The 14,580-nt window shown below is 39.8% G+C and overlaps 2 protein-coding genes across 6 annotated transcripts in view; one reads left to right on the forward strand and one right to left on the reverse strand.

Moving 5' to 3' along the window:
- GPHRA (golgi pH regulator A) overlaps positions 1 to 10,020 on the forward strand; it is a 56,851-nt gene extending 46,831 nt beyond the window's left edge. For both annotated transcript variants that reach the window (XM_045776273.2, XM_045776274.2), the window contains exons 11-14: positions 6,406 to 6,501; positions 8,168 to 8,257; positions 9,188 to 9,253; positions 9,381 to 10,020. In XM_045776273.2, the coding sequence (XP_045632229.1) occupies positions 6,406 to 6,501; positions 8,168 to 8,257; positions 9,188 to 9,253; positions 9,381 to 9,587 (459 nt within the window). In that variant the 3' untranslated portion in view covers positions 9,588 to 10,020. The remainder of the gene's footprint in view (positions 1 to 6,405; positions 6,502 to 8,167; positions 8,258 to 9,187; positions 9,254 to 9,380) is intronic.
- Positions 10,021 to 10,184: 164 nt separating this feature from the next.
- Positions 10,185 to 14,580, reverse strand: part of PDZK1 (PDZ domain containing 1) — a 35,797-nt gene continuing 31,401 nt past the window's right edge. For all 4 annotated transcript variants that reach the window (XM_045776271.2, XM_045776267.2, XM_045776268.2 and 1 more), the window contains 2 exons: positions 12,607 to 12,897; positions 10,185 to 11,027 (listed from right to left, as the gene is read on the reverse strand). In XM_045776271.2, coding sequence (XP_045632227.2) covers positions 10,974 to 11,027; positions 12,607 to 12,897 — 345 coding nt within the window. In that variant the 3' untranslated portion in view covers positions 10,185 to 10,973. The remainder of the gene's footprint in view (positions 11,028 to 12,606; positions 12,898 to 14,580) is intronic.

Genomic DNA, 14,580 nt, shown 5'->3' on the forward strand with positions numbered 1-14,580 from the left:
TTTCAAACCATTGTTGTAGATTTGTCTTTTTTTAGTTCTATCAGTGTTTGCTTCGTTGTTTTTTTTACCCAATTATAATTAACATACAGTGTTAATTTTGGTGTGCAACATAGTGATTCAACAATTCAATACATTACAGAGTGCTCACTGTAAGTGTAGTCACCATCTGTCACCATACAATGTTATTATAATATTATTGACTATTCTCTGTGCTGTACATTTCATCTCCATGACTGAAAGTTTATGCCTCTTAATCCCCTTTATTTATTTCACCCGTTCTTTCATTCACCTCCCCTCTGGCAACCACCAGTTTGTTCTCCATATTGAAGAGTGTGTGCTTGTTTCTTGTTCTTTGCTTTGTTTTTAAGATTCTTCTTATAAGTGAAATCATGTGTTATTTGTCTTTCCTTGTCTGACTTATTTCACTTAGCATAGTACCCTCTAGGATTGTTGCAAATGGCAAGATGACATTCTTTTTTATGGCTGAGTAATGTTCCATTACGTATATGCACCACATCTTTTTATCCATTCAACTATCCATGGACACTTGGGTTGCCTCTGTATCTCAACTATTGTAAATAATGCTGCTGTAATCATACGGGTGCATATAGCTTTTCAAATTAGTGTTTTCATATTCTTTCAGTAAATACCCGGTAGTGGGATTACTGGATCAGATGATATTGTTCTATTTTGTTCCATTGATCTATATGACTGTTTTTGTGCCAGTACTGTACTGTTTTGGTTACTATAGTTTTATAGTATATCTTAAACTCCAGGACTGTGAGACCTCCAGCTTTGTTCTTTTTCAAGATTGTTTTGTCTATTTGGGATCTTTTGTGGTTCCATACAAATTTTAGGATTATTCATTCTAGTTCTGTGAAGAATGCTATTGTCAGCTAATAATCTCGTGCGTTGTGAGATCAAGCCCTGCACCAGATTCTGTGCTCAATGTGGAATCTGCTTGGGATTCTTTCCCTCTTCCTCTCCCTCCATCCCTCCCCACCCACCTCTCTCTAAAATAAATCAATAAATATTTTTTTAAAAATTGTTTAAGAAGAATAGGTATTAACTCTTCGTTATTTTGGTAGACTTGACACACAATGTTACATTAGTTTAAGGTGTACAAGCATGGAGTATCTTTCCATTTGTTTGATTCATCTTCAGTTTCTTTCATCAGTGTTTTACAGTTTTCAGATATAGGTCTTTCACCTCTTTGGTATTAATTAACTCTTTGTTAAATATTTGGTAGAATCTCCCTGTGAAGCCATCTGATCCTGGACTTCTGTTTGGGGGAGGTTTTTTTTTTTATTACTGATTCCATTTTATTCCTAGTAATTGCTCTGTTCAGATTTTCTATTGCTTCCTGATTCAGTTTTAAGAGATTATGTTTCTAAGAATCTGTTTCTTCTAGGTTGTCCAATTTGTTGGCATGCAATTTTTCATAATAGCCTCTTATAATCCTTTGTATTTCTGTGGTGTCAGTTGTTATTATTTCTCCTCCTTTATTTCTGATTTTATTTGAATCTTTTTCTTGATGAGCCTAACTACAGATTTACCAATTTTGTTGATCTTTTCAAAGAAACAGGTTCTGGTTTCATTGATCTTTTCTTATTTTCTCTCTCTCTTTCATTTATTTCTGCTCTAATCTTTATTACTTCTTCCCTCTGCTAGCTTTGGGTTTTGGTCTTTTTCTAGCCCTTTTAGGTGTACAGTTAGGTTATTTACTTGAGATTTTTCTTGTTTCTTGAGTTAGGCCTTTGTTGCTATGAAATTCCCTCTTAGAGTGGCTTTTACTGCTTCTCAAAGACTTTGAACCATTGTATTTTCATTTTCATTTGTCTCCATGTGTTTTTTTTTTCCTCCTTGATTTCTTGGTTGACCCATTCACTGTTTAGTAGCGTGTTATTTAGCTTCCATGTATTGGCATTCTTTTTAGATTTTTTTCTTGTGATTGATTTTTAGTGTCATATCATTATGGTTGGAAAAGATGCATGATATGATTTCAGTCTTCTTGAATTGATTGAGACTTGTTTTGTGGCCTAAGTTGTGATCTATTCTGGGGAATGTTCAACATGTACTTGAAAAGAATGTGTATTCAATGGTTTTTGGACGGAATGTTCAGTATGTATCTGTGAAGTCCATCTGGTCTAATGTGTTGTTCAAAGCCACTGTTTCCTAATTGATTTCTGTCTGAATGGTCTACATTGATGTAAGTGGAATGTTACAGTCACCTGTTATTATTGTATTACTGTCAACTTCTCCCTTTATGTCTGTTGATTACTGCTTTTGTATTTAGGTGCTCTTATGTTGAGGGCATAGATATTTACAGTTGTTATATCCTCTTGTTAGATTGATCCCTTTATCATTATGTAGCACCCTCCTTTGTCTCTTGCTACAGTCTTTGCTTAAAAGTCTACTTTATCTGATATTAAGTATTGCTTTCCCAGCTTTCTTCCTGCCTTTTGCGTGGTGTATTTTTTCCAGCCCTTCATTTTCAGTCTGTATATGTCTTTAGGTCTGAAATTAATCTCTTAAAGGAGCATATAGATGGGTCTTGTTTTTTTATCCATTCAGTCACCCTCTGTCTTTCAATTGGTACATTTAGACAATTTACATTTAAAGTAATTCTTGATAGTTATGTACTTATTGCCATTTTGTTCATTATTTTCCGGTGGTTTTTGTGGTTCTTCTCTGTTCCTTCTGTTGCTCTCTTCCCTTGTGGTAGTGTTATGTTTGGATTCCTTTCTCTTTATTTTTTGTGTACCTATTATAGGTTTCTGATTCGTGGTTGCCATTAGGCTTGTGTATTATATCTTAGGTGTATAGCAATCCATATTAAGTTGACGGTTGAACTTAAGTTCAAGCTTAAATTCAAAAACATTCTAAAAGTACTACATTTTTACTCCCCCTCCACTGTGTTTTACGTATATAATGTCATATTTTACATCTTTTTATTTTGTATATTTCCTGACTGGTTTTTGTGGATATAAATCATTTTACTACTTTTGCTCCATACTGGCTTTATAAGTGATTAATCTACTACATGTATTATACGTTTGCTTTTACCAATGAGATTTTTTCCTTTTATAACTTTCTTATAATTATGCCTTTCTTTCCACTCAAATAATTTCCTTTTACATTTCTTGTAAGGCTGGTTTAGTGGTGGTTAAATCCTTGAACTTTTGTCCGGGAAATTTTTGTCTTTTTTTTTTTTCTGAGTGGTAACTTTGCATTGTAGAGTATTCTTGGTTGCAGGTCTAACTTTCAGTACTTTGAATGTATCCTGCCACTCTCTTCTGGCCTGTAAAGTTTCTGGTGAAAAATCAGCTAACAGCTTTATAGGGTTTTCCTCATAGTGACTTTTTTTCTTCTCTTGCTGCTTTTAGAATTCTTTCTTTAGAGGCACCTGGGTGGCTTAGTCAGCTAATAAGCATCCAACTCTTGATTTCGGCTCAGGTCATGATCTCAGGGCCGTGAGATCAAGCCCCACATTGAGCTCCCCAACTCAGCTAGGAGTCTGCTTGGGTTTTCTCTCCCTCTCCTTCTGCCCCTCCCCCTGCTTGTGTGCACTCTCTTTCTCGCTCTCTCAAAATAAAATAAATCTTTAAAATTCTATCTTTATCATTACTTTCTGCCATTTTAATTATTATGTATCTTGGTGTGGACTTCTTTGAGTTAATCTTCTTAGGGCCTCTCTGTGCTTCCTGGATTTGGATAGCTGTTTCCTTCCCCAGATTAGAGAAGTTTTCAGTTATTGTTTCTTCAAATAAATTTTCTGCCCCCTTCTCTCTCTCCTCCTTCTGGGATGCGTATAATGTGAGTGTTATTACACTTGATGGTGTTGCTGAGTTCCCTTAACCTGTTCTCCTTTATTATTATCCTTTTTTCTTTTTGCTGTTCAGCTTGGTTGCTTTCCATTACCCTGTCTTCCAAATTGCTGATCCATTCTGCATCCTCCAGTCTACTGTTGATTGCCGCTAGTGTGCTTGTTTTATTTCAGTTATTGAATTCTTCATCTCTGACTGCTTCCTTTTTATATTGTTGTGGAAGTTCTCATTGAATTCGTCCATTTTTTCTCAAGTCCAGTGAGTATCTTTATGACCGTTACTTTGAATTCTTTATCCAGACATATTGCTTATCTCCATTTCATTAGATCTGTTGCTGTGATTTTGTCCTGTTCTTTCATTTAGGACATATTCCTCTATCTGCTCATTCTTTCTAGCTCTCTGTTTATCTCTCTGTATTAGAGGGTCAGCTATGACTCCTGGTCTTGAAAGTAACGGCCTTGTGTAGAAGAGGTCCTGTGGTTCCCTGTAGTGCAGTGCCCCAGGCACCAGAACCAGGTGCTCCAAGGGTGTCCCCTATGTGGGCAGCGTTCACCCTACTGTTGTAGCCGAGTTGCATTTGCCTTAGTTGGGTGCAATGACCTGCGTTGCCTGCTGTGGGCACACTGGGCAAGGTTTGGTCCCTGCACAGCCAACTAAGAGGCTCAGCTGTTGGAAATGTGGGCACACTGATGTGTAGGGTTCTCTCTGTCTCTCCAGGGCTGCAGTTACTTTTGGAGTGGTGTGGGTCCTGGCTTAGGCTGCTTGCAGGGTGTGGTGGGGCAGGAGTTGTGTTGAAGGGCCACCTGCTGAGGCAGGCAGGTCCCCAGGTGAAAGTTGGGGCCGGATGCTAGCAAGATAGGTAGACAGTATTAGTGCTAGTTACCACAAGGGTCTGGCTATCTAGGCTGGGGGAGGAGAAGAGAAATGGTGCCCACCAGCACTTTTGTTCTGGAAGTCTCCTGAAGAGAAGACACCCTGACCATCCAGCGTGTGTTGAGATGAGTAAATGAATATCCTCCTCATATACCCAGGCACTTTTCAAACTGCTGTTTCTGTGCTGTCTCTCAGGCCAAGTTATCTTGTGCAGCTCTTTAAGGGCAGGGACTTAGTTTCTGATTGCCCTCTGGCTCTCCCAGAGTTAAGCCCTGCTAATTTTTAAAGTACCTGGCTTAAGCCCTGCTGATTTTAAAAGCTCCCAAAGTTAATCCCCACTGGTTTTCAAAGCCGGATGTTACTGGGAATTTACCATCCCACTGCCTGGGGTGCCTTGTGTGGGGTCTGAGCCTCTCTGCTTCTCTATGCTTGTGGTGTCCCTCCTGTTTGTGGTTAGTCTCTTAAGGGGTTTGGTTCCCAGGTGTGTCTCGGCCCCTCCTACTCTTTTCAATGTGGCCTCCTCTCAACAGTTAAGTGTGGAGGGTCTGTTCTATCAGTTTTCAGGTGGTTTTCAGAGTTGCCCAGAGGTAGCTATTATCTTGGTGTGTTTGTGAGACAAGATGAGCTCAGGCTCCTCCTACTCCACCATCTTCCTGACACCCCTGCTTCATGTATTTTAAAGCTCTGTTATTTGGTGCATACATCTTCAGGGTCATTTGTACTCCTTGTTGAAATGATCCTTTTCTCGTTCTGAAATGACCCTTTTAATCCCTGGCAGTATTTTTTCTATGAAATCTACTCTGATACTAACATAGACCTTCCAGTTTTCTCTTGATTAGTGTTAGCATAATATACCTTTTTCCATTCTTTTACTTTTAACCTATTTGTATCTTTGTATTTAAAGTGGGTTTTTTGTAAGCAACATATAGTTGGGTCTTGCTTTTTTATCCAGTCTTAGAGTCTCTGCCATTTAATTGGCATGTTTAGACTAGGATTCAGCCACCTGCAGCTCATAGGCCAAATCCAGCTACCACCTGCCATTGTAAATTAAGTTTTATTTGAACACAGCCAAGCCCATTCATCTACATATCATCCATGGCTGCTATCAGTACAGTGTCAGAGTTTGCCAACTCCTGGTTTAGACTGTTTATATTTAGTGTAATTATTAATATTGTTGGATTTAAAACAACTGTGTTGTTACATGTTTTTTGGTTGCCCCAGCTGTTCTTTTTTCCATTTTTCCTTTTTTTCTGCCTTCTTTTGGATTAATTGGGTATTTTTCATAATTCTGTCTGATTTCTTGTTGGCCTGTTAGCTATAACTCTCTTTTCATTATTTTAGTGATTGCTCTTAGAGTATTCAGAAAATAATCAGAGTGAATGACCCTGGAATTCTTGATTCTCTTACTCAAACTTCATCTGCCAGAATGTTATCTTCCTAACTTCTGTGAAATTAAGGTGTATATGCCATAGCCTTTTTTCCTTTTATTCTTTACAGAAAAGAAAGATAGGGTAGGTAAGGACTTCGGTTTGCCAATATGTGAATAGCCAAAATAAGTGTCTTATATATGATTTAGATTGAGAATAAAATTGCATTTTTAGGAACATCCACCTGTAAGATATGTTATATTGATTGATTATTTTGAGTCACTTTTTGAAATAGTGATTATTGAGATGCTCTAATATAAAGGTCCATGTCTTTGCAGGCAACCATTAATATCGTTTTTGACCGAGTTGGGAAAACTGATCCTGTCACAAGAGGCATCGAGATCACTGTGAATTATCTGGGGATCCAATTTGATGTAAGAGTTGTATCAAGATCCTAGTTTAATATGTTTCTATTTTATCTGCTATAAATTAAAATTGTTAAGATATTAATACCTTCCTTAATTCTGCCTTTGTTCTTTCCTACTCTCCTCTGTTTTCTGACATATGCATCTGGCAGATTTGTAAAGGACATAAAACCATAAGTGATGGCTGTTACTTATTACTGCCTTACATGCTGATTATTTCTGTAGTTCCTCCTCCGCTTTTCTGTAGCCAGCTACCCCTTCCCACTTTCTCCCAGACCAAATATTGGATACTTCTCTCTCAGATCTTCAAAGCCAAAACTCACCTCTGATTCCTCTAGTAGAAGATTAACTACTAATTAGTGTTCCATGTTAGAAGTGAAATTATGTCTGTGTAAAAAACTACCAATTAATTAATGTGGACTTTGAGCTAAAGATGGTGACTGTAACCTGTGCAGTTTTAATCCTCTTTCTACCTGTTTTATAATACCACTGTCGTCACACTCTTGTCCCAATTTAAGTTTAATGTCTTTATTTGTAGAAGAATATATTTTCCAAATGTATGTGTGTATATATGTATGGACAGTAATTCCAGCTGATACGATAGTAAGACCAGAATCATGTTCTGAGTCCCTCGGAGGGCCACTTAGCTGTGCTATGATTCTAGTGACAGGCTGCGTGCTACCCCCAGCTACCCACCTCAGCTAGACACGCTCCTAGTAGCTGGATAAGATGAAAATGAACCAGAGCAAACTGAGCTCCAGTCCTTGACGGACAACTCAAAGCACACGTTTTTTGATAGCAGATCAATAGTGTAAACTTTTTCATGTGAAGGAACATGGTATCTTTCCTCCAAGTAGTTTATAAATTATACCGTAAAATAGGCTTCACTATTGCTGCATATGTGTTCTCTTTTCCTCTTTTAAAATTTTTACTAGGCTCAATTATTAGAAGTGTTCTTCCTCACCAGTGCTTTCTGAGGCTATTTAGTTGCTGTGGTGTCTGTGTATTTCATCTATAATCCATCTGTATACTCCACGTTTCAGAACTCTGAATAACATCTTTTAGATGTTAGTAATAGCAGTTCCCCCACAGATACTTTTCAGACCCGAATCAAGCACAGGGTCCCACAGCTGCCTTCCACTATGAAGCAAACCAAGAGGAGAAAAAGGTAACATCATGTAATTCAAGTGAAAGGTCAACTATTTCCGAGACCATAGCTGAGACTATTTACATACTCTTTTATTATAAAAAGAAAAATTTCTTTAAGTTTTGGGTGATCAGGGGACTATCATTCACAGATGTTAAAAATAATTTAGCTGCTATTTAATTTCCTATTTAGTTTGTGCTTTTCACTTAACACATTGAGGCTGCATCATTAGTTGCATCTGTGTTTCTTCAGACTGTAGTGTTGTTTTCATCACCACTGCACTTGCTTGCTTCCGTCCTAAGTTTTGATTAAGTCTGCTTATTAAGATATCTACTGCGGTCTTCCTGGGTGTTGTTGTTGCCCCTTATTCATTTTCCTCCCTCCCTAAATTTTTTTTTTTTAATCAGGTAGGTCCTAGTGAAATTCCCTCTCAGTCACATAAGAGATCAGAATGCATCAGAAGAATAGCCTTCACATGCCTCTCAAGAGAGATTTCACACGTACTTTTCCTTCCTTTTATGGTGGCAGGTGAAGTTCTGGTCTCAGCACATTTCCTTCATTCTGGTTGGAATAATCATCGTCACATCTATCAGAGGATTACTGATCACTCTTACCAAGGTATATCGTATCACTGAATCTAAATTATTATTTGCAGTATGTCATGTGGCACCAGGAGATAATTTTACCTAATTAAGACTCTTGCCTTCAGAGAACTTAATAGTCACAAATATTTAAAAGACCTACAATAAAATTTTTTAAAAGTGAAACTGCTAAATAAACTGATGATGATGGATTTACATCATACACCAATCAGATGAGTACATTTACCAAAGGTCGTAGAATGAGACCACGGTCTGTTTTGTACACTGATGTGGCACCAGCATCGAGGAATAGAAACTGGCACATGGTAGGAGCTCCAGAGATACTTGGAATAGATGAACAAGGTACGTATTTGAGATTAGAGTAACTTTGAGAGTCTCTTAGAAGGAGGACATGTAAGTAGGAGAAGCAGAATGCTTGACTATTTTCGAATAAACATAGGAAGGCTTTCTGGAGGCAGAAGTAAGTCTTCTCTTGGAGAAGAGGTGTGGGGAGCCCAAGATCCGAGAGTTGTTTGAATGAAAGGAGTGAAGAGGTTGGGAGGAGAGAAGAGGAGAAGGGCTCTCCAGGCATCTAGCACAATTTTGGAAAGAGCTCAGGAGCCTAGTAATAATTACAAGGGCTTGGAGTGGCCTGGAGTAATCCGTTTTAATGTTTTCTATGAAAGTCATTTGTATCACATAGTTTCTGGAAAGTTTGATAGCGATTGGAATCCTTTCATGTCATAATGTAATTCTTAAAACCACCAGCTATCCCTCTGGGCACACCCTAGCTGGGTCCTTTGCTATCAGTCTGTTTCTCTTCTTCTCAGTGTTAATCATATCAGTTGTTCTGCACTGGTTTGCTACGTGGAAGAGACACTTTTAATTAAATATTAACTACGCTACTTAATGTCCTTGACACAAGAATCTAGCAGCACTGCATAAGTTCTTCTCCCTTTCTTGCCAGTTCTTTTATGCCATCTCCAGCAGTAAGTCCTCCAACGTCATTGTCCTGCTATTAGCACAGATAATGGTAAGTTTAATGACCTAGTTTTATGCTTACGACTGTAAACAACCAGAAGCGTATATACTTCTGAATATTTTAACAGTTCCCTTCGGTCCTTCACCCCATTCAAAGTGACTTCTGGATTAACTTACAGGGCATGTACTTTGTCTCCTCCGTGCTACTGATTCGAATGAGCATGCCTCTAGAATACCGAACCATAATCACTGAAGTCCTCGGGGAACTACAGTTCAACTTCTATCACCGTTGGTTTGATGTGATCTTCCTGGTCAGCGCTCTCTCCAGCATACTGTTCCTCTATTTGGCGCACAAGCAGGCACCAGAAAAGCATATGGCACCTTGAACTCATGCCTATTACAGACTGCTACAGGCCAGGGGTGTCAGAATTTGGATATAAGAGAAAAAATGGAGAGGACCAGGGCCTCGTGTTTTTTTAAACAAAATGCTGAGGTAGCATATTCCGCCTGCAGCGGCTGCCTTCCTGCTCTGGATACTGTGATCATGAGTGGCATCAGCTGGAACGTGACTGCGTGAAGGAAACTGCAGCCAGCACGCAGCCGAGAGAATCCTGAGTGGGTTTGAGGCTGCTGCAGCATGGGGGAAAGGGGATGGAAAAGAGCCAAGAAGCTAGTGGGGGGAATGCACTGGAACTCTGGGGTAAGGGCAAGTCTCAGGTAGCTGGGCCGAACACCCAGAATTTCTGTTCAAGGCTCACATGGAGGAGGGTATGGCTTTCCCTTAAGATTGACTAGCATTAAAATCAGATTATAACCCTTTGGCCTTGGCTTCATTTTATCAAGGCTGACTCGGTGTCGAGTGCTTGTGCCATCGAGTTGGCATCCCCCTGCCAACCCCTGCCCCATTACAATAATCAACAGGTTCTCTGTTCTCGTCTGGGAACGGGGTGGTGTGCTACTGAAATAGATTCTACTGAGAGCAGTCGGGTATATCATCTTTATTGATTTCCTTTTAAGCTAGTAGTATTTGAGAGTGAATTGCTGTACAATCAATTTGGCGATGAGGTCTCATTTTTTCCTTTCCGTCGGCCCCTCATGCTGCGGAGTAAAACAATGAATAACTGTTAATTGGAATAAGTCTATTCCTATCCTAGCCCCTACTTTCTCCATCCATGACAGGAAAATGCTGGAAAGTTTATAGAACATTGAGAAATGCAATTTAAGGAAATCCTAAGATCTTATTCTGAATTTTATTATGTTTTGGGTTTCTAGAGGCAAAATGAAGATTAAAGCATAAAAGCAAGTTTACCAAAAACAAAAACACCATTAAGGTTTTATCAGCTAACAGGGAAGATTCAAGTACATTCTACAGGCATTCTTAATGGCATCTATTTTAGCAACCACAACATTCTTACAAAAGCATAATTTTAATAGGCTTATCTGCTCACTTTATAGCAGCTCTCACGTATACAGATGTATGAATCATCTTTAGTGCTCAAGGAGCCTATAGAATTACGAGGAAATGTAGTGAAGTTGAAGCTTGAAAGAGATCACATGAAATCTGGGTCCTGCCTTAAGTTGACCATAAATAAGCTATCATTGCAGTAGTCACCCCCAAGACAAATGACAACAGAAGACAGTCCCACATAATGAACTGGTTTCCAGAGGAGGTCCTCTCTGAGACAGTAAATGGATGGCAGCGCATTCTTCAGGAGAGGATTCCTACTAAATACCCAGAAACAGCTGTCAGCCAAAGCCATTATTTGCTCTCATCACATCTCTGTATCTTCAGAATTGGAAGAAGAATGTGAGGCTGTACTGTACGTCTGTGCAAAAGAAAACAAAAGATGTGTAAGTGCGAGAGTGTGGATGTCAGCAGTTGCCTGACTTAAGGCAGGGAGCAGAGTCACTTGCTAGAAGCCAGCTGACCTGAATTTCACACTTGGCTTTGTTTCCAGCTTGCTGTTTGACACTAACAAATTTCTTAATATCTGTAGATCTTTTCTATAAAGCTAGCATAGGCCTATAATTGACTTGCTATAGAAACATAAAATTTTTTAAAGACAAGTAGAATGCTTTCTTTGCTAAGCAATCAGGAATGCAAGGTCAGTGGCTGTTGTGTGTGCTGTGGTCTGAATGTTTGTATCTCCCCAAAATTCATATATTGAAATACTAATCCTAAGGTCAGGTGATGATATTAGGAGGTAGGATCTTTGGGAGGTGATTAGGTCATGAGGGCGGAGCCCTTGTGATTGGGATTAAGGCCTTATAAGAGAGTTCCTCCCCGCCCCCCACGGAGCCCCATGTCCCCTTCTACCATGTGAGGACATAGCAGGAAATTGGCCATCTACAGCCTGGAAGAGGGCCTTCCCCAGACACCAAATCTGTCCTTCAAAACTGTGAGAAATAAAGGTGTGTTGTTTATAAGCCACCCAGTCTATGGTCTTTTATTGTAGCACCCCAAACTAAGTATGTATTCAGTCACAAATAGTATTTAATTTATATGACCAATCTGTAAAATTCATGGAAATGGAGTAGAATGAAATGTAACGTAAAGAAGAATGATATAAAACTTTTAGAGTCTTGGCTTTGCCATACATTTCCTTTATGAACTTGGACAAAAATATAAAAGGCTTATCAAGGATTTTAATCCAAATACAGAGTAATGCTTATTCCTCCCTATTACTAAAACACAAATACCTGCCAATTATCTTAAAAACAAGTCTCTAACCACCACCATTCATTTTATGCTTACCATTATTAACCAGGCACTGTTTGAAGCACTTCAATAGTCTTAGTTAATAGGAAACAAACAGAGGGTTGCTGGAGGGGAGGTGGGGGGGGGATGGGGTAACTGGGTGATGCGCATTAGGGAGGGCACGTGATGTAATGAGCACTGGGTGTTACATGCAACTGATGAATCACTAAACTCTACCTCTGAAACTAATAATATACTATATGTTAATTGATTTTAAATAAAAAAATTAGTAAAATTTTTTAAAAATAGTTAATATAATCCCAATAATCCTACAAATTATCCTTGGTTCGCAGGTGGGGAAAGTGAGGCAGAGAGCGAATAAATCCATTTGTCCAAGGCTGTTAAGTGGCAGAACCAGAATTTGTATGTAATCTGATTCACGTTCTTCTGGTTGTTCCATTATAATTTTGATAAACTTTTATTTCTTGATTTTTCTCTGGACAGTTACTGTCAACTCCATGCTATGAAAAAGCAGCTTGTCCTCCTGCCACTTCCTCTCCACCAAAATAATTTGACTTGCTTGTTACCTTTGTCATTTTCTAGTATTCTAGGAAATCTGTGGTAAACATAGATCTGAAGTGTACTTATTAAGGACTTTATCATACCCTGATAGGTTAGATCACTAAAAGAAGTCTGTCACCACTCACTCGTTCTTTTGCCATGTGTGAGTCATGCTCTGGTTCTGCCAGTGTTTCTTCTTTGGAATCGGCGGGGGCAGCCAGCGGATCAGCCATGGAGGAGACAATAGGAATTTTCTTAGCCCGGAAATAATCATAGGCCTTCTTTCCGCAGACTAAGAGTGTGACATTCTTCCCACTGCTCTGGATTCTGTCTACCACCTTCTCGTAGGGTTCATCCTCCACATTCACTCCATTCACTTCGATGATGATATCCTCATCCTCCAGCCCTGCCACTTCGGCAGGGCTGCCGTTCTGTACCTGTGAAAAGAAGTTCTGCATGATCACTTCAAGACACGGATAAAGGAATGTTAGATTAGCTTCCCTTCAGAGGAGAGAGGAGCTTGAAAATGTATTCTTAACCATGTTGTTTCTCCCTGAGGTACAGAAGAAAGGTGCTCTAATACTTTTCTGCTTCTGAAAGCTCCAACTTCCATACTCAAATGAGTACCGTGGGAAGAGGGGTCCAAGATGATGGCACAAGAAGACTCTGAACTCACCTCCTCCCCCAGACACCAAATGTACACCTACATAAAGAGCAATTCCTCCTTAAGAACTGAGGGCTGACTGAGCAGCTTCTGCACAAAAAAAGGACAGGCCACATAGAGAACAGCAGGAGAAAGGGAGACACAGTAATGATGAACCCCCCCCCCCGCCTTGACACTACAAAGTGCAGTAGGGAGAGAGAGCACTGAGCAGTCTGCACGCAGATTCCCCAAACCTGGGGCACAGGGAAAAAATAGCAGTTTAAAGAGCAGCTAGACAACGAAGGGAACCAATTTACTAACCCTAGAGCATCCACCGAATGGTAGGGAAACTCTCCAGGGTCACAGGTACTAACAAGTACCGCTGTTTACGTTCCCTCTCCAACTTGATAGTGCAAGACAGACCCAGGGTCCAGGTGCTCTAGCCATCCTGCCGCCTCAGCAAACCCTGGAACCCTAGCCCACACCAGCTCCAGGCGGGCCCACTATGGCACATACCAGGTCACCCTCAGCTGTCTCACCAAAGCAGTCATGGCATGGGCACCCCAAGATCACCCCAGCCCATGCCTGCTTCAGCCATGCCACCAGAGCTGGCTCCGCCCAAAGCCAGTAGGTACATGCAGTCTACACTGGGGACATTTCTACACAAGATCACTCCTTTAAGACAGGGAGAGGTAGCTGTTTTGTCTAATTCATAGAAACAAACACCAAAAGTGAAACAAAATGAGACAGAGGAATATGCTTCAAATGAAAGAATAAGACAAAACTTAAGAACTGAACAAAATGGAGATAAGCAATCAACCTGAGAGTTCAGAGTAATGGTCATAAAGATGCTCACCAGACTTGAGGGAAGAATAAATGAATTCAGTGAGAACTAAAAGAAACAGAAAATATATTCTTTATCTCTGATTGATTTTTATAATAACTGAAATTTAAAAATACAGTAGAGGGAATCAACAGATGATACAGAACAGATCAGTGATCTGGAAAGACAGGTAAGCACCCAAGCTGAAAAACAAAAAGAAAAAAAAATTTTTTTTTTAAGATTTTATTTATTTATTTGACAGAGATAGAGACAGCCAGCGAGAGAGGGAACACAACCAGGGGGGAGTGGGAGAGGAAGAAGCAGGCTCCCAGCGGAGGAGCCCGATGTGGGGCCCGATCCCAGATCGCCAGGATCACGCCCTGAGCAGAAGGCAGACGCTTAACCGCTGTGCCACCCAGGTGCCCCAGAAAAGAAAATTTTAATTGAGCTTAGGTTAAGGAATCTCTGGGACAACATCAAGCATAATAACACTCATGTCATAAGGATCCCAGAAGGAGAAGAGAGAAAGGGACAGAAAGCTTATTTGAAGAAATAACAACTGAAAATTTCCCTAACCTGGGGAAGGATACAGACGTCCAGGAGAATCCCAAGCAAGATGAACCCAAGGGAGAACACAAGACCCATAATAATTTA

Source organism: Ursus americanus, chromosome 12 (assembly GCF_024610735.1).
Source record: "Ursus americanus isolate L20-20 chromosome 12, mUrsAme1.1.p, whole genome shotgun sequence".
NCBI classification, from domain to species: Eukaryota; Metazoa; Chordata; class Mammalia; order Carnivora; family Ursidae; genus Ursus; species Ursus americanus.